This window comes from Oncorhynchus kisutch, linkage group LG26 (assembly GCF_002021735.2).
Source record: "Oncorhynchus kisutch isolate 150728-3 linkage group LG26, Okis_V2, whole genome shotgun sequence".
Taxonomy (NCBI): domain Eukaryota; kingdom Metazoa; phylum Chordata; class Actinopteri; order Salmoniformes; family Salmonidae; genus Oncorhynchus; species Oncorhynchus kisutch.
Genome location: NC_034199.2, coordinates 39,712,823 through 39,732,212, shown reverse-complemented (window position 1 = coordinate 39,732,212; position 19,390 = coordinate 39,712,823). Strand labels below are relative to the sequence as shown.

Here is a 19,390-nt window from a genome sequence, read left to right as displayed (position 1 = left end):
CATTCTACAGTGATATGCCATCCCATCTGTTTTGCGCTTAGTGGGACCATCATTTGTTTTTCAACAGGACAATGACCCAACACACATCCAGGCTGTGTAAGGGCTATTTGACCAAGAAGGAGAGTGATGGAGTGCTGCATCATGACCTGGCCTCCACAATCACCCGACCTCAACCCAATTGAGATGGTTTGGGATGATCTGGACCACAGAGTGAAGGAAAAGCAGCCAACAAGTGCTCAGCGTATGTGGAAACTCCTTCAAGTGTGTTGGAAAAGCATTCCTAAAGAAGCTGGTTGAAGGAATGCCAAGAGTGTGTAAAGCTGTCATCAAGGCAAAGAAAGAGTGGCTACTTTGAAGAATCTCAAATTGATTTGACTTTGTTAAATACTTTTTTGGTTCTACATGATTCCATATGTGTTACTTCATAGTTTTGAAGTCTTCACTCTTATTCTACAATGTAAAAAAAAAATCTTAAACAAATCAAAAAAATTTGTCACCCTTTGCCTTGATGACAGCTTTGCACACTCTTGGCATTCTCTCAACCAGCTTCACATGGAATGCTTTTCAAACCTTGTGTGTTCAAACTTTTGACTGGTACTGTATATAAAACACTAATCGGATTTACATAAGTTTTCAACCCCCTGAGTCTAAACTTGTTAGAATCACCATTGGCAGCAATTACAGCTATGGAATATTCCCGAGTGGCCTAGTTACAATGTTGACATAAAATCGGTTTAAAAATCAAATGTCAAGAGTTGAAAATGGCTGTCTAGCATTGTCTAGCAGGTCATTGTCCTGCTAGACAGCCATTTTCAACTCTTGACATTTGATTTTTAAACCGATTTTATGTCAACATTGTAACTAGGCCACTCGGGAATATTCCATTTCATCTTGGTTAGAAACTCCAGTGTATATTTGGCCTTTTTTTAGGTTATTGTCCTGCTGAAAGGTGAATTCATCTCCCAGTATCTGTTTGGAAAGCAGACTGAATCAGGTGTTCCTCCAGGATTTTTTTTCTGTGCTTAGCTTTATTCCATTTATTTTATGATAAACAGCTTATTTCTTGCCGATGACAAGCATACCCATAACATGATGCAGCCCCCACCATGCTTGAACATTTGGAACGTGGTACTCAGTGAAGTGTTGCGTTGCATTTGGCTAAAACATAACGCTTTGTATTCAGGTCAAAGTTCATTTCTTTGCCACATTTTTTGCAGTTTTACTTTAGTGTGTTGTTGCAAAAAATGCATGTTTTTGAATATTTTTTATTCTGTAAAGGCTTCCTTCTTTTCACTCTGTTAGTTAGGTTATTATTGTGGAGTAACTACAATGTTGTTGATTCATCCTCAGTTTTCTCCCATCACAGCCATTAAACTCTGTTTTAAAGTCGTCATTGGCCTCATAGTGAAATCCCGGAGCGGTTTCCTTCCTCTCCGGCTACTGAGTTAGGAAGGACACCTGTATCTTTGTAGTGACTGGGTGTATTGATACACCATCCAAAGTGTAAGTTAGTAACTTCACCATGCTCAAAGGGATATTCAATGTCTGCTTTTTTATTTTTTACCCATCTACTAATAGGTTCCCTTCTTTGCGGGGCATTGCAAAACCTCTCTGGTGTTTGTGGTTGAATCTGTGTTTGAAAATCACTGCTCGACTGAGGAACCTTACAATTATCTGTACGTGTGAGTTATAGAGATGAGGTAGTCATTCAGAAGTCATGTTAAACACTATTATTGCACACAGTGAGTTCATGCTACTTATTACGTGATTTGTTAAGCACATTGTTACTCATGAACATATTTAGATTTTCCTTAACAAAGGGGTTGAATACTTATTGACTTGAGGCATTTCAGCTTTTCATTTTTAAATAATTTGTACAAAATTCAAAAACATAATTACACTTTGGTGTGATGAGATGTAGTGTGTAGGCCAGTGCCCCCCCCCCCCCAAAAAAAAAAAATTGGGCTGAAACTAAACAAAATGTGGAAAAAGTTGAAGGGTGTGAATACTTTCTGAAGAAACCATATTTCTAATACCTTTTTAGACTTTTGGTAGATGTTTTCTTAGACCCATTTTCCAACTGTTTGACCAGAAACCAAAGCCTTTGCTTATTCCACATTTTTAGGATGGTAAATGGTTGAACAATTTATTTATCAAAAATAGACTGTTAGCTATCATTTTACACTAAATTTGATGTGCTGCTATGATCTTCATGTTTGTGCTCATGGAGATTTTTACATGGGAATGCCTTGCTGCTCAACCCGCAGCCATAGCTGTACCCCCACCACTGGGTTCTCACGGCACAAATTGATTACGCCACACGTTTTTTTCCCTCTCTGCCTCTGCATTTCGTGTGAGATGAATGTGACAGACTGATTTCTGAGAAGTGTTTAAAAAAAGTGGAAGCTTCCTTCATGAGAATTCCAGTTCTACAATTGTATAAATATCCCTTAAAAATAACCAATCTGTCACAATTTGTGTTTGAGGAGGAAGTGGTTGGTTTGAGAAAATGTTGAGATGAATCTTATCTCGTACATCATTCAGAGGGAAATGTTAGAGTAGCTCAACGGCAGGGAAACCTAGTGGGAGCTACATTATACATCAGTAGAAACACTCATCAGATAAATGTGCTGCTGGGTCTATTAGGTCATATTCTCAGACCAGACGTGAACACACACACACACACACACACACACACACATACAGAGTGTTTTGTATTGCTGTCCTTGTGTGAGGACCAAATAATGAATTACCATCCAAAATCCTATTTTCACTAACCCTAAATCTAACCGTAACTCCTAACCTTAATTATAACCCTAAACCTAAACTTTTGATTTTCCTTGTGCGGACCGGCAAAATATCCACCTTGTTTTAATATCCTTGTGAGGACTTCTGGTACCCACAAAGATAGTTAAACACACAGTGTTTTCAGTGTGACACCCTCGTCAAAGGCACTAAACCTCTCCAAGGTGATTATTTACACAACTGGCAATTCATTTTTATGCCTTCTATAAGCAGCGTGTGTGTGTGTGTGTGTGTGTGTGTGTGTGTGAACTCCGTTTGCGAGTTTAAATGTTGCGAGGCAGAAAAAGGCTCATGCCAGTTAGAATGGAAACAGATAAAGTAGGCCTATGTGGTTTCTCAGATGACTCCTCGTTTCCTCTTTCAGAGACCGAGAGAGAGGGAGGGGTTTCCACACTGACGCCATTTTTAATTTCCACTCTTCTTCCCTCTCCATGGGTCAGCGCATGATTAGCAGGAGTGTTGTTCATCTGAAATTAAAAGCTAATGGTCATATCTGGATGTGACGATAAAGCCCTTGTCTGAAGAGGATTAGGTACAATTCAAATGTCCGTTTTCTTATATAATTGGAGTTTCCCTTCTCCAGAATCTCCACCACGTCTGACCACTCCAGTGTGATTCTAAGAAATGGGCACATGTCACAACTGACTGATATGTATCAAACTGACTGACAGCAGTTGCTGAGCAGTTCCTGTCCAAATTCCAAGAGCCTTTTCCAAACTTTCTCACGCTTCTCTATCTGACCAATACCATTAACAAGACAAGTCAATGTCTATGGTTGTGAGTTAGGACTGACACATGCCTTGACAGACAGAGGGCCTGACACATGCCTTGACAGTGTTCTTAGCAACACAGCCTGAAGAACAGAGGGTCACTTGTGTGTGTCTATAATTCACTCTACCCACACTGCGCCAGGATCCTCTCCATTTTAAAACTTGGAAGTCACACAGAGCCCACAGAGGAAGTTTTTGTGTCCAAGTCTATGAGATGCATCGGAAACTAGTCGTAAAGAATTCACAAGGGCTAACTTCCTCCCAGACTATTAGCAATCTCCAGCAGCCTGAGCTTGAGCAGCTCTGGGGCATTTTCTACAGCTCTTCTAATGAACAGAGGCTGATTCACTTACAGCCTATCAATCTCCCTGGAACTCCTTAGCTGGTTCCCCCTGCCTCTTCCTGCCTGTTGATTCCCCTCTGGAGGTAGCCGACTGTAATCTGCCCGGCCATTAGTTGCCCATCAGGGCAGGTATGATGCCTTTAGTTGGCTCTATCGTTGGCCATAAGTGGGTCGCAGGAGCAGCAGGGGGCCCCCTCCATGACACACCTGGCTTCCCCTCCGCGACAGCTGCCACACAGGAAGGTGCAAGGTCAAGGTGGATGCGGGAAGAAATTTGCTGTGTGATCAGAACACGGCCGCCTAACATTTTAAACCTGCTAACGTAAGCAGAAGAAAATCTGGAGAATGTGCTGCTTTAATCAAATGTATGTTTCTTTTTCTGAAAGTCATGAGTCTAGTGCAATGGGAAAGAGAGGGTCTCTTGTTTTCAATCCGAGCCTCTTGAATGATGTTGTGTAACCAGTTCCCCCTCTCACAGCATTGTACTGGATGACTGATTAAATGTTAAACGTGCATCGCTTTAGGATGGTTTTAATGACTGAATCGTAATGTATTTTGATTTGACCAATAAGCTGTATTATTAGGCTGTAGCCTAGGGTTATATTTGTACCAGTTTATATGTCGTAACAGAGCCGAGAGTCATCATGTCATGAGACCTCATGAGGACACAGGCCTTCTGGGGGCACAGACGTCATAATACTTAACGTCAGGAGGTGCGACACACAAGGCCAGCCCAACCCTATAGATGCTGTAAAGAGGTCAATCGAATTCGACCAAAACAATGGAAATTAGGGATGCGCGATATATTGGTGAACATATCGGAATCGGACGATTATTAGCTAAAATGTCCAACATCGGTATTGGCCCGATGTTAAAAACTGTTGTCAAAGTGCATACCTATATTACGTAGGTACATGATGTCATGATGCCAAGTAAAATTTTGAGCTACACGTGCAACACAGCATTCTTAACCTAGCCCACAATGTCTGATGTGTGGATCGAGAAGTCAACAAGTCGAGCAGTCATTTGAAAGAGTAAGAAAATTTCAGCGAGACAACTCAAAGGCAAAATCCATTAAAACCAATATAATGGAATTCATTGCCCTTGTCAATCAACCGTTCTCTGTCGTGGGTGATGTTGGCTTTCATCGACTGGTCGAGCACCAGGGCACACTACCAAGTACGCTATTTTTCAGATGCTACCCTACCGGAGTTACACAGTAATAGCGTCACTGCTATTAGCTTCACGACAAACATACCATTGAACACCATTTGGGTCTTTGGCGTGTCAAAAAAGATACAGTAGCACTGTCAAAGCTGAACAAAAAAAGTCTGCAAACACCGGCCACGAACAATTTTTACAATACCGCGTTGGTAATAAAGCATCATTTGCTCGACGGCAACTTCTGGGGTAGCTAGCTTTAGCTTGGTACCTAGCTAGCACCAATACAACCAGCCTGAAAGCAATGACCAGTTGAAACTGCAGTCATTTTCATTATTCTTAGCAATGATTTAGGAATCCTTGTAAGTATTAGTTAGGTTGTCGCTTGTTGTTCACCTATTGAAATTTAACTTCAGTTCATGACAATAAATAGCTAGCCAGCTATTTAACAGTGTTGCCCAAAGCTAACGTTATAAGAAGCCAGCTAGCTTCATCTGGCTAGTGAGGCTCGACCGGACCTGGTTATGTGTTGTGAAGCTAGCCACAATAAGGATTAGGCACAATAGTGGAATTTGCAGTTTGCCTTAAAAAAAAAAAGTATGTCATTGGGGCGACAGGTAGCCTAGTGGTTAGAGCTTTGGACTCGTAACCGAAAGGTAGCAAGCTGACAAGGTAAAAATTCTGACTTGCCTAGTTATATAAAGAGAAAATAAAAAATGCAAATTAATACAAATAGTGGAATTATGCTATAGTTTTATTTTGAAGGCAAACCGCAAAGTCTACTATTGTGGCAAGCTTCCCATAGATGAGTCTGACCACCATTAATCAACTAAGAACTGTTTTATAAATTAGGGTTATTTTAGATGATCCCTAAATTATGTAGTTTTGTCATGTTTTTGAGGAAGAACATTGTTTGCATCCATGAGCTTGCTAGCTTTTTTTTATGACCAGCACTGTAGGTGCGCTTGACAACTTTACAAGCATCATAGCATACATATTGATGAATCGTTGGGACATATGAAATGCAAGTGATAGTGTAATCAATGTGTAATAACTACAACCAAAAAATATGAACTCGTTAAATTATTACGTGACATGCAGTCATATTCAGTCCTGATTGGTCAAATAGAGTTATTTGACACATCAAAATAGTGTTATTTACACGTATCTTTTTTGACACGCAAAGACCCAAACGGCATTCCATAGAAATTCTGAACAAATGAACAACAAAACAGCACAGCAAGTAAGTGCAAGAAATAGGTTTTGATTATGTTTTCATCACGGCCAGTTGTGATACAGCCTGGATTCGAACCGGGGACTGTAGTGACACCTCTTGCACTGAGATGCAGTGACTTAAACCGCTGCGTCCATGTGTGTGTTAACTATTTAACTGTACTAGGATGCTTAAAACGCAGCTAAAATATTGGTTTCAGTATAGGTTTTTTTGGCAAGGAAAATATTGGATATCGGTATCGGCCAAAACTGTCATATCGGTGCATCACTAATGGAAATACCATGAGAACTCGTGGGGGAAAGAAACTGAGTCTCCTTATTGCCAACAAGCTAAATTACCCTACATTTAGGCTATTGTTAATGTGTATTTCACACTATGTTGAGGTAAAGAGTGTAATGCTTGTATGAATGTCAACCCCAAATGTTCATGTCATCGTTACCAATAAACTGCATTACAGTTCACATTGACGTTGAATACCACCACCAATTTCTGTATGCTAGCTATGCTAACCATCTTATACGAACGGGAGTTAGCATTTAGCAGTCACTACTTCTAAACCTGAAAAGGGACAAGTTCTACATGTTATGCAGCTAAAACATCCACATTTATCCACATCGGACTTAAGTAACCACATTGTGGACCTGTTACAATACATCATCCCCTTTTTTTTTTAGATCAGATTTGTTGGTGCACATTCAATCTGTTGTTCTGTTGACTCCTTTACCATGTCTATGGCCGCCTCTCTGCTCATCTAGCTGACCTTTTGAGCACTGTTTGTGTGCTCAGAATACGTTGATGTTCTAGGAAAGGACTGAAACTCTCTCTTGTGTGAAACCCTCGGTTGTAAACTGCATCCCCCCCAACACTATCCCCCAGCCTCCACCCCCTGTGGGCCACTGGCCACTCAGCTATGAATGGCCTTGAGAGAATGAATGGTTTCTCCAAGGAGTTGATTATTGCAATTTGCATAATGGTCTTGCTCGGGAGTGACAGGCAGATTGGAGGCTGAAAGCGAAAAGGGCAGACACACAAAACATTTCCCCACAGTAGGAGCAGGAAAAGAGAAGGGGGAAAGGAGGGGATGGAAGAGAGATGGGAGACTGGGAGAGCACAACACAACTCAAAAAGTGCTATTTATGGGATTATATGAAATGTATATATTTTTTTGAGGGTCTGAGATGATGGCTGTCTGGGACAAATAGTACTTGCTCTCTGGGAGCCATCAGACTGTTAAATAGTCACCACTAGCTGGCCTCCACCCAGTACCCTGACCCGAACAAAGATTTTACTGAGTTACAGTTCATATAAGGAAATCAGTCAATTGGAATAAGTTCATTAGGCCCTAATCTATGGATTTCACATGACTGGGAATACAGATATGCATTTTGGCCACAGATACCATAAAAAAGTTAGGGGCGTGGATCAGAAAACCAGTCAGTATCTGGTGTGACCACCATTTGCCTTATGAAGCGGGATACATCTCCTTCACGTGGAGTTGAACAGGCTGTCGACTATGGTCTGGAGAATGTTGTCGCACTCTTCTTCTATGCGAAGTTGCTGGATATTGTCCGGAACTGGAACACGCTGTCGTAAACCTCAATCCATAGCATCCCAAATATGCTAAATGGGTGGAATGTCTAGTCAGTATGCAGGCCATGGAAGAACTGGGACATTTTCAGGTTCCAGGAATTGTGTACAGGTCCTTGTGACGTGGGGCTGACCTTGCGTTATCATGGTGAAGCATGAGGTGATGGCGGAGGATGAATGGCACCACAATGAACACGGATCTGTAGTGACTCCTTTAATTGTCCCCAGCACAAGGTGCACCTGTGTAATGATCATACTGTTTAATCAGCTTCTTTATATGCCACACCTGTCAGATGGCTGGATTATTTTAGCAAAGGAGAAATGCTCACAAACAAGAATGCAAAAAAAAAATTCCCAAAATGTTTGAGAAATAAGGCTTTTGTATTTGTTTGACCTTTTATTTTACTAGGAAAGTCAGTTAAGAACAAATTCTTATTTTCAATGACGGCCTAGGAACAGTGGCTTAACTGCCTGTTCAGGGGCAGAACGATAGATTTGTACCTTGTCAGCTGGGAGATTTGAACTTGCAACCTTTCGATTACTAGTCCAACGCTCTAACCACTAGGCTACCCTGCCGTGTATCTGGGATCTCTTATTTCAGCTCATGAAACATGGGACCATCCCTTTACCTGTTTATTCAGTATATATAATCATGGAACACTGGTCACTATTTTTCACATACTGTTTTACCCACTTCGTATGTATTCTAGTCAAGGCCTATCATATTTAGCTATTGCTGTACATATACCATTCTATCCTACATATTTTATATATCTACATATTCTATCCATATACTGTTCATAATGACTTTATCCTATGTGTTTATAGTCCGTGCTCTGACATTGCTAAATATTTCAATATTTCTGAATAGCATTATTTAACTTTTTAGATTTGCGTGTATTGTTAGATATTACTGCACTGTTGGAGCTAGGAACACAAGCATTGCGCTAAACCCGCAGTAACATCTGCTAAATGTGTGCGACCCAATATGATTTGATTTTGATTTACAGTACCAGTCAAAAGTTTGGACATACCTTCTCATTCAAGAGTTTTTCTTTATTTGTAATATTTTCGATATTGTAGAACAATAGTGAAGACATCAAACTATGAAATAACACATTGGTCATTGTCTTGTTGAAAAACAAATGATAGTCCCACTAAGCGCAAACCAGGTGGGATGACGTATCGCTGCAAATGCTGTGTTAGCCATGCTGTTTTAGTGTGCCTTGAATTTGAAATAAATCACAGACAGTGTCACCATCACGCCACCTCCTCCATGCTTCAGCGGTGGGAACCACACATGCGTGTCTCACAAAGGCAGTTGGAACCAAAAATCATCGGACCAAAAGACAGATTTCTACCAAGACTAATGTCCATTGCTTGTGTTTTTTGGCCCAAGCAAGTATATTTTTCTTATTGATGTCCTTTAGTAGTGGTTTCTTTGTAGCAATTCAACCATGAAGGACTGATTCACACAGTCTCCTCTGAACAGTTGATGTTGAGATGTGTCTGTTACTTGAACTCTGAAACATTTATTTGGGCTGCGATTTCTGAGTCTGGTAACTCTAAGGAACTTATCCTCTGCAGCAGAGGTAACTCTGGGTCTTCCTTTCCTGTGGCGGTCCTCATGAGAGACATTTTCATCATAGTGCTTGATTGTTTTTTAGACTGCACATGAAGAAACTTTCGAAGTTCTTGAAATGTTGGATTGACTGACCATCATTGTCGTTTCTCTTTGCTTAATTGAGTTGCTCTTGCCACAATATGGACTTGGTCTTTTACCAAATAGGGCTCTCTTCTGAATACCACCCTTACCTTGTCACAACACAACTGATTGGCTGAAATGCATTAAGAAAGAAATATCCCACAAATGAATTTAACAAGGCACACCTGTTAGTCACCTGGAATGCATTTCAACTACCTCATGAAGTTGGTGGAGAGAATGCAAAGGGTGGCTATTTGAAGAATCTCACATTTAAAATAAATTTATTCTGATTTGTTTAACACTTTTTTTGTTTTGTTTACTACATGATTCCATGTGTGTTATTTAATAGTTTTGATGTCTTCACTATTAAAAAATAAATAAAGAAAAACCCTTGAATGAGTAGGTGTGTCCAAAAGTTTGACTTGTGCTGTAAATAACAAATTGATTTATTGTAGCTTTATGGTCTGTCATTGTCTCTTCACTGACCTTATTCTCATAGATGATGAATGAAACATTTTAGACAGGTCTTCAGTAGACGCCAATGGGATATTTTTTGTTTCCGTTCAATATGATATGTGATGATGGCGGTTCAAAATGTTCAAGGTCAATAGTGCAACAGCGAACGTCATGAGAAACAATGAGCAGGAAACAAATGACGACTTGGAGTTTGTGTTGTCGCTCTTCACCACATTCGTATGCTCAGTCTTTATCTAACCCATCTCTTTGCTCAAATTAAATGAAGCATAACGGTGATCTCTCCAGTTTTTGGTGCAGCTGGTGTTGAATGGTGCTTACATCCGCCTACAGAATAAGCCTAACATATGTATTGGACAGACATTGTGTGAGAGACATCAGTCAGTGATCCTTCATTGGATTTGCAGCCAGGGGAAGAGTGTGTCAGCCTAGTCCAGGAAGGTTTGTGGTAGAGTTAGGACATGGAGGGTGTCTTTACAGAGACTGAGGCATTGCTACCCTACAGACACGGCATGGTCGCTTTAGAGATGATGTGTCAAATCTTTTCAAGTCAGTCTGGCAACGCTCATACAGAATAACGGTTCTGAAATGTATTCTTCTGGAAATAAACCATGTACAGGAGTTAAAAGGCCCATTGCAGAGTCCAAAACATGATTTCTCTGTGTTTTATAAGTATTTCTACACTGAGGTGGGAATAACACAAGGCAGGAAATTAGTTAAAAGACCAATAAGAGAGAAAATGCCAAAACACTCTGCCAATAGCAGCTAGTTTTCAGGTTTCCCCTCCCAACTCAGGCCACTTCCGGACACTCCTAGCAAAATTCATGCAATTAAATTGTCCTTTGCAAAGAAGCTATTTTTATTTTGACTGTTTTAATTGAAAACAAATCACAGTAAGGTACTTACATTGCTACCCAGAAATGATTTGGAGATAAAAACGGCATCATTGGACCTTTTTAAAAGGGCAGAAAGCTGTAGGTCAGAATCAAATCAAATGTTATTTGTCACATGCTCTGAATACAACAGGTGAAATACAACCTTACTACAGTGAAATGCTGACTCACAAGCCCTTAACCAACAATGCAGTTGGTTAAAAAAAAAGTCAAAGATAAGAATTACAAATAATTAAAGAGCAGCAGTAAATAACAATAGTGGGGCAATATACAGGGGGGTACCAGTACAGAGTCATTTGAGCTACCCACAACCCCTAAACACACCCTCTTAAAAAAATAAGCATTATTTTTCCCCTCTCTTCTGTATGTTCTGTCCATTTATATGTGCTGTCCTAGATACTAGTACAGCAAACCTGTAGTGTTGCTTTTTCTTCTACTGTTCGAGCTATGAACCGTCGTCTCTCCTGTTTTTGTTTCCTTAAACAAGCCTCTGTTCTTAGTTGAATTGTTGTGCCTGAGTTGTCACATGCTAGCTGTCGACCTGGGTGGATCTCAGTGGGGATTCCCCATAGTGACTCCTCCTTTTCTGCTGTAGCTGCTGTCTGATGATTGACTCACTGCTTCTGATCCCTGTGCTTTGCCAAGTAGGTGCCTCGTGAAAGCTAGCTACTTCACTTTAAAAAAAAATAAATATGCAGGGCTCTGTTGGCAGCGCTCACCAGCCGTCTTTCCCTATCAACTCACATGAAGATGCTCTCCTCTCTAAATCTGCATTTGATCACCTGTTTCTCTGTGGCCAGTGTAAACCGCACTACAGCACCTTGCTGGAGCAGGAAAGAGATCTCCTGAGATTCTTCTGGGCTTTTCTAATATCCTGTTGATAGTATAGAGGCAGAGGGGTGAGGGGGAAGGACTGGTACATAGGGGGGAGGATGGGAGACAGAAAGGCTGTTGGGCTGTCTGTGTTTGTAATAAGCCGAGTGCACCGGAGGAGCCTACCGGTGAGGGAAGCACTTGGGTCAAGAGGCCTGCTACAGACACACGGAAGCCCAGGCCCAGTGTTTGGAAGCTTTGCTTATTGGAGTAAGCAATAATGGAAGTACGCTTCCGGAGCGTTCTCCCTGCCGGGAGGAGAGGAGCAGAGGCCTGAGTGGCCGGCCTCCTGTTGCCTGACGGAGCGCCAACTCACTGGGCTTTGCTTTGTCCTCCTCTCATTGGGATGGGAGAAGACAAGCCTCAGCTGTGGCGCCTCACATGTTGAGCATTAGTGAACAGCATCATAGTACACACACACACACACACACACACACACACACACACAGCTTTAGATTTATAAATGAAACCATTTGGGCCTCCCGAGTGGCGAAGCAGTCTAAGACACTGCATTGCAGTGCTAGAGGTGTCACTACAGACCCGGGTTCGATCCCGGGCTGTATCACAACTGGCTGTGATCGGGAGTCCCATAGGGTGGTGCACAATTGTCCCAGCCTCCTCCGGGTTAGGGGAGGGTTTGGCCGTGGGGGGTTTACTTGTCTCATTGCGATCTAGCGACTCCTTGTGGCAGGCAGGGCGCCTGCAGGCTGACCCCGGTTGTCAGGTGAACGACACATTGCTCCGGCTAACTTCTGAGTTAAGCGGGCGGGTGTTACAAAGCGTGGTTTGGCGGGTCATGTTTTGGAGGATGCATGACTTGACCTTTGCCACCCGAGCCCATATTATTGTGTACATATGTATCACATACTGCTCTTTCCATACAATATGTATCATATCGCATGCTGCTCTTTCCATACAATATGTATGGGCCCGGGATCGGACCCGGGTCTGTAGTGACACCTCTAGCACTGCAATGCAGTGTCTTAGACTGCTTCGCCACTCGGGAGGCCCAAATGGTTTCATTTATAAATCTAAAGCTGTGTGTGTGTGTGTGTGTGTACTATGATGCTGTTCACTAATGCTCAACATGTGAGGCGCCACAGCTGAGGCTTGAGGCTTTCATATCGCATGCTGCTCTTTCCATACAATATGTATCATATCGCATGCTGCTCATTCCATACAATATGTATCATATCGCATGCTGCTCTTTCCATACAATATGTATCATATCGCATGCTGCTCATTCCATACAATATGTATCATATCGCATGCTGCTCATTCCATACAATATGTATCATATCGCATGCTGCTCATTCCATACAATATGCGTGACTCGTGAGCCGTAATATGTCATCCCCAAGGCCTTAAGTCACTAATCTTTTTCCACGTACTGTAGCCGGTCTCGTGTACTTGTGTACAATTCTCAGAACCTCCATATGACAGGCTAAAGACACCTCAGAGTAGTAGGACGAATGGACAATGTGCTCTTAATATGGGCGAGTTGGTTTACTTGTACCTCTTTGCTCTTTGTGTGAGAGTTTACATTACCAGAATGACTAAGTACAGCAGGGTAGAAGGCTGTGTGTGTTCATGGAATAAGTACTGCTGTGACTCTGCACAGCACGCTGGAATTAGTCCCTGGGGTCCCCTGCTATGTCTCTGTTCAACTCAGCACTTCTGCACACACAGGCCATCTTCTGCCATTCTTCATTTGCGAGGCCTATGATGTTTTGTGATAACTCTTCAGAATGGCACAGAAAGCCTTCCATATGGATCCATCAGGTTTAAACTGAAGGGTTGTGACCTCCATAGCTTAGGTAATGTAGCCGATCCCTAGAAGGGTGATGTTGTGAAGACGGGGCTTTACCAACGTGTGTGTGTGTGTGTGTGTGTGGATTCAATCAGGGAGTTAACATGGAATTATGTTCTCCCCAGTCAGCATGTAGGTTTGTCTGTACTCCCCATTTAATTTTCATTCTTGTCAGATGGAGCACTTGTTGCCCCTTCTGGATGTGCAAGTTTGTTAGCTGAGTGCTGATGTCAATAGTACTGTATAGTAGGGTTGGCCGTTATCCAGATTTAATTACCGTTCCTGTACCGTACCGGGGTATGTGTGTCACCGGCAGTGCACACAAAGGGCGTTATTTCTTTCCAAAGATAAAAATCCATAATGTTAACAAACGCTAGCAAATTACTAGCGGATTCTAGATAAATATTAGTGCAAGTGAACATACAGTACCAGTCTAAAGTTTGGACACACCTACTTATTCAAGGGGTTTTTCTTTATTTTTTTAACAATTTTTTTACATTGTAGAATAGTAGTGAAGACATCAAAACTATAAAATAACACATATGGAATCATGTAGTAACCAAAAAAGTGTTAAACAAATCAAAATGTATTTTATATTTGAGATTCTTCAAATAGCCACCCTTTGCCTTGATGACAGCTTTGCACACTCTTGGCATTCTCTCAACCTGCTTCACCTGGAAGGCTTTCCAACAGTCTTGAAAGAGTTCCCACATATGCTGTGCACTTGTTGGCGGATTTTCCTTCACTCTGCAGTCTAACTCATCCCAAACCATCTCAATTGGGTTGAGGTCGGGTGATTGTGGAGGCTAGGTCATCTGATGCAGCACTCCATCACTCTCCTTCTTGGTAAAATAGCCCTTACACAGCCTGGAGGTGTTTTAGGTCATTGTCCTGTTGAGAAACAAATGATAGTCCCACTATCGCTGCAGAATACTGTGGTAGCCATGCTGGTTAAGTGTGCCTTGAATTCTAAATAAATCAAAGTCACCAGCAAAGCACCATCACACCACCTCCTCCATGCTTCACGGTGGGAACCACACATGTGGAGATCATCTGTTCACCTACTCTGCGTCTCACAAAGACATGGAGGTGTAGGAACCAATAAGGACAGATTTCCAATGGTCTAATTTCCATTGCTCGTGTTTCTTGTCCTAAGAAAGTCTCTTTCTATTGGTGTCCTTTAGTCGTGGTTTCTAGCAATTCTACCATGAAGGCCTGATTCACGCAGTCTGAACAGTTGATGTTGAGATGTCTGTTACTTGAACTTGAGGTATTTATTTGGGCTGCAGCGTTCAAATGAACTTATCCTCTGCAGCAGAGGTAACTCTGGGTCTTCCTTTCCTGTGGTGGTCCTCATGAAAGCCAGTTTCATCATAGCGCTTGATAGTTTTTGCGACTGCACTTGAAGAAACTTTCAAAGTTCTTGAAATTTTGGAAGTGTTCCTGGATTGACTGACCTTCATGTCTTAAAGTAATGATGGACTGTCGTTTCTCTTTGCTTATCTGAGCTGTTCTTGCCATAATATGGACTTGCTCTTGTACCAAATAGGGCTATCTTCTGTATACCACCCACCCTTACCTTGTCACAACACAACTGATTGGCTCAAATGCATTAAATTCCAGAAATGAACTTTTAACAAGGTACACATGTTAATTTGTTTCCAGAGTGGCGCGGTGGTCTAACGCACTGCATCTCAGTGCAAGAGGCATCACTACAGTCCCTGGTTCAACTCCAGGCTGTATCACATCTGGCCGTGATTGGGAGTCCCATAGGGCGGCACATTGGCCCATTATTTTCTTATAACTGCATTGTTGGTTAAGGGCTTGTGAGTCAGCATTTCACTGTAGTAAGGTTGTATTTCACCTGTTGTATTCAGAGCATGTGACAAATAACATTTGATTTGATTCTGACCTACAGCTTTCTGCCCTTTTAAAAGGTCCAATGATGCCGTTTTTATCTCCAAATCAAATCATTTCTGGGTAGCAATGTAAGTACCTTACTGTGATTTGTTTTCAATTAAAACAGTCAAAATAAAAATAGCTTCTTTGCAAAGGACAATTTAATTGCATGAATTTTGCTAGGAGTGTCCGGAAGTGGCCTGAGTTGGGAGGGGAAACCTGAAAACTAGCTGCTATTGGCAGAGTGTTTTGGCATTTTCTCTCTTATTGGTCTTTTAACTAATTTCCTGCCTTGTGTTATTCCCACCTCAGTGTAGAAATACTTATAAAACACAGAGAAATCATGTTTTGGACTCTGCAATGGGCCTTTTAACTCCTGTACATGGTTTATTTCCAGAAGAATACATTTCAGAACCGTTATTCTGTATGAGCGTTGCCAGACTGACTTGAAAAGATTTGACACATCTCTACAGAGATCTGTCATTGGCCAGGTTGTTATGGTCAGCTTCCTTTCTGTGTTGCAGACCCTGGTTGGACCGTAATGACCGCACGCTTCCAGTTGCCTGCTGGCAGATCTTACAATGTCCGGGCGTCAGAGCTGGCACGCGACAGGCAGCACACTGAGGTTGGCTGCAACATTCTTCTCTTGGACAACACTGTCCAAGCCTTCAAAGTTAATGTAAGTATCACAACAAAACAAGCCCTTTTAAAAAGTGAATATGTGTGGAAGCCATGAGATGCTAAATGTGTTTATGTTAATTAACGGTAAATTACCATGAGGCCGACAGTTATTTGCTTGACAATCACCGGCTGACAATTTCGTGACCGCCACAGCCCTAGTCTTGAGTCAATAAATATTCAACCCCTTAGTTATGGCAAATACGAGTACAATACGAGTACAACACGAGTACAAATTTGCTTGCACTCACTCTGTGTGCAATAACAGTGTTTAATGTGATTTGTTATGAGTCCCTCATCTCTGTACCCCATACAATTATCTGTAAGGTTCAACTGTACATTTCAAACACAGATGCAACTACAAAGACCAGAGAGGTTTTCCTATGCCTCGCAAAGAAGGGCACCTATTGGTAGATGAGAAAAAATAAATAAACACACATTGAATATCCTTTTGAGCATTGTGAAGTTATTAATTACACTTTGGATGGTGTATCACCCAGTCACTAAACATTTTGCCATAGAGGAAGGAAACCACTCAGGGATTTCACTATGAGGCCAATGGTGACTTTAAAACAGAGTTTAATGGCTTTGAAAGGACAACTGAGGATGGATCAACTAAATTGTAGTTACTCCACAATACTACTGTAATTGATAGAGTGAAAAGAAGTTAGCCTTTACAGAATAAAAATATACAAACAGGCATCCTGTTTACAATAAGGAACTACAGTAATACTGCAAAGAAATGTGGCAAATGAACTTTGTCCTGAATACACAGTGTAATGCTGTTATTGTACAATCCAGGTGTGCAAAGCTCTTAGAGATTTACCCAGAAAGACTCACAGCTGTAATCGCTGGAAAGGGTTATTTAACATGTATTGACTCAGAGGGTTGAATACAATATTGTTATTGTATTCAATATAATATTGTTTTTTTTATTATTATTTTTTTATTTATTTATTTACAAATGGTAGAATTTTTCTTCCACTTTGACATTGAGTTTTTTTTGTTTTTGTTGATTGTTGACAAGAAATGACAAATCTATTTTAATCCCACTTTGTAACACAACAACATGAAATCTAGTTTAATCCTACTTTGTAACACAACAACATGAAATCTAGTTTAATCCCACTTTGTAACACAACAACATGAAATCTAGTTTAATCCTACTTTGTAACACGACAACATGAAATCTAGTTTAATCCCACTTTGTAACACGACAACATGAAATCTAGTTTAATCCCACTTTGTAACACGACAACATGAAATCTAGTTTAATCCCACTTTGTAACACGACAACATGAAATCTAGTTTAATCCCACTTTGTAACACGACAACATGAAATCTAGTTTAATCCCACTTTGTAACACGACAACATGAAATCTAGTTTAATCCCACTTTGTAACAACATGAAATCTAGTTTAATCCCACTTTGTAACAACATGAAATCTAGTTTAATCCCACTTTGTAACAACATGAAATCTAGTTTAATCCCACTTTGTAACAACATGAAATCTAGTTTAATCCCACTTTGTAACACAACATGAAATCTAGTTTAATCCCACTTTGTAACACAACATGAAATCTAGTTTAATCCCACTTTGTAACAACATGAAATCTAGTTTAATCCCACTTTGTAACAACATAATCTAGTTTAATCCCACTTTGTAACACAACAACATGAAATCTAGTTTAATCCCACTTTGTAACAACATGAAATCTAGTTTAATCCCACTTTGTAACACAACAACATGAAATCTAGGTTAATCCTACTTTGTAACAACATGAAATCTAGTTTAATCCCACTTTGTAACACAACAACATGAAATCTAGTTTAATCCCACTTTGTAACAACATGAAATCTAGTTTAATCCTACTTTGTAACAACATGAAATCTAGTTTAATCCCACTTTGTAACACGACAACATGAAATCTAGTTTAATCCTACTTTGTAACACGACAACATGAAATCTAGTTTAATCCCACTTTGTAACACGACAACATGAAATCTAGTTTAATCCCACTTTGTAACACGACAACATGAAATCTAGTTTAATCCCACTTTGTAACACGACAACATGAAATCTAGTTTAATCCCACTTTGTAACACGACAACATGAAATCTAGTTTAATCCCACTTTGTAACACGACAACATGAAATCTAGTTTAATCCCACTTTGTAACAACATGAAATCTAGTTTAATCCCACTTTGTAACAACATGAAATCTAGTTTAATCCCACTTTGTAACAACATGAAATCTAGTTTAATCCCACTTTGTAACACAACATGAAATCTAGTTTAATCCCACTTTGTAACACAACATGAAATCTAGTTTAATCCCACTTTGTAACAACATGAAATCTAGTTTAATCCCACTTTGTAACAACATGAAATCTAGTTTAATCCCACTTTGTAACACAACAACATGAAATCTAGTTTAATCCCACTTTGTAACAACATGAAATCTAGTTTAATCCCACTTTGTAACACAACAACATGAAATCTAGGTTAATCCTACTTTGTAACAACATGAAATCTAGTTTAATCCCACTTTGTAACACAACAACATGAAATCTAGTTTAATCCCACTTTGTAACAACATGAAATCTAGTTTAATCCTACTTTGTAACAACATGAAATCTAGTTTAATCCCACTTTGTAACACGACAACATGAAATCTAGTTTAATCCTACTTTGTAACACGACAACATGAAATCTAGTTTAATCCCACTTTGTAACACGACAACATGAAATCTAGTTTAATCCCACTTTGTAACACATGAAATCTAGTTTAATCCTACTTTGTAACACAACAGAATGTGGCAAAAGGTGTGTGATTACTTTCTGAAAGCACTATGTTCCTCCTGATCCATTGTCACGGGCTGTTACTCTTAACCATGTCGAAAGCACTACATGGCCATGTCTCAGAATAGCTATTGGAATCGGTTGGATTTACTGCAGCTCTATTGTTCAACACTCCTCTTTGGGTCGTAGATCTTTCAGGGCTATCTTTCTCCTATAAGATACCCAGGACTGTAACACCACAACATGTTGCAAATCTAAGATGGAAATGTCCCCCATCCGTTCCTTCCGTCCTCTGCAGGGTGGTGGGGGTTGAGGCCAGGGCTACAGCCCTAGCTCTCCTCACTGTGAAATGCC

General features: G+C 40.6%; 1 protein-coding gene across 3 annotated transcripts in view; it reads left to right on the top strand.

The window, feature by feature from the left end:
- LOC109870855 (tyrosine-protein phosphatase non-receptor type 4-like) overlaps window positions 1-19,390 on the top strand; it is a 101,946-nt gene that overhangs the window by 15,043 nt on the left and 67,513 nt on the right. For all 3 annotated transcript variants that reach the window (XR_002252230.2, XM_020461528.2, XM_020461530.2), the window contains exon 2: window positions 16,079-16,233. Coding sequence is in view for 2 of the 3 variants with exons in the window: in XM_020461528.2 (XP_020317117.1) it covers window positions 16,096-16,233 (138 nt within the window). In the remaining variant the exon portion in view is untranslated. The remainder of the gene's footprint in view (window positions 1-16,078; window positions 16,234-19,390) is intronic.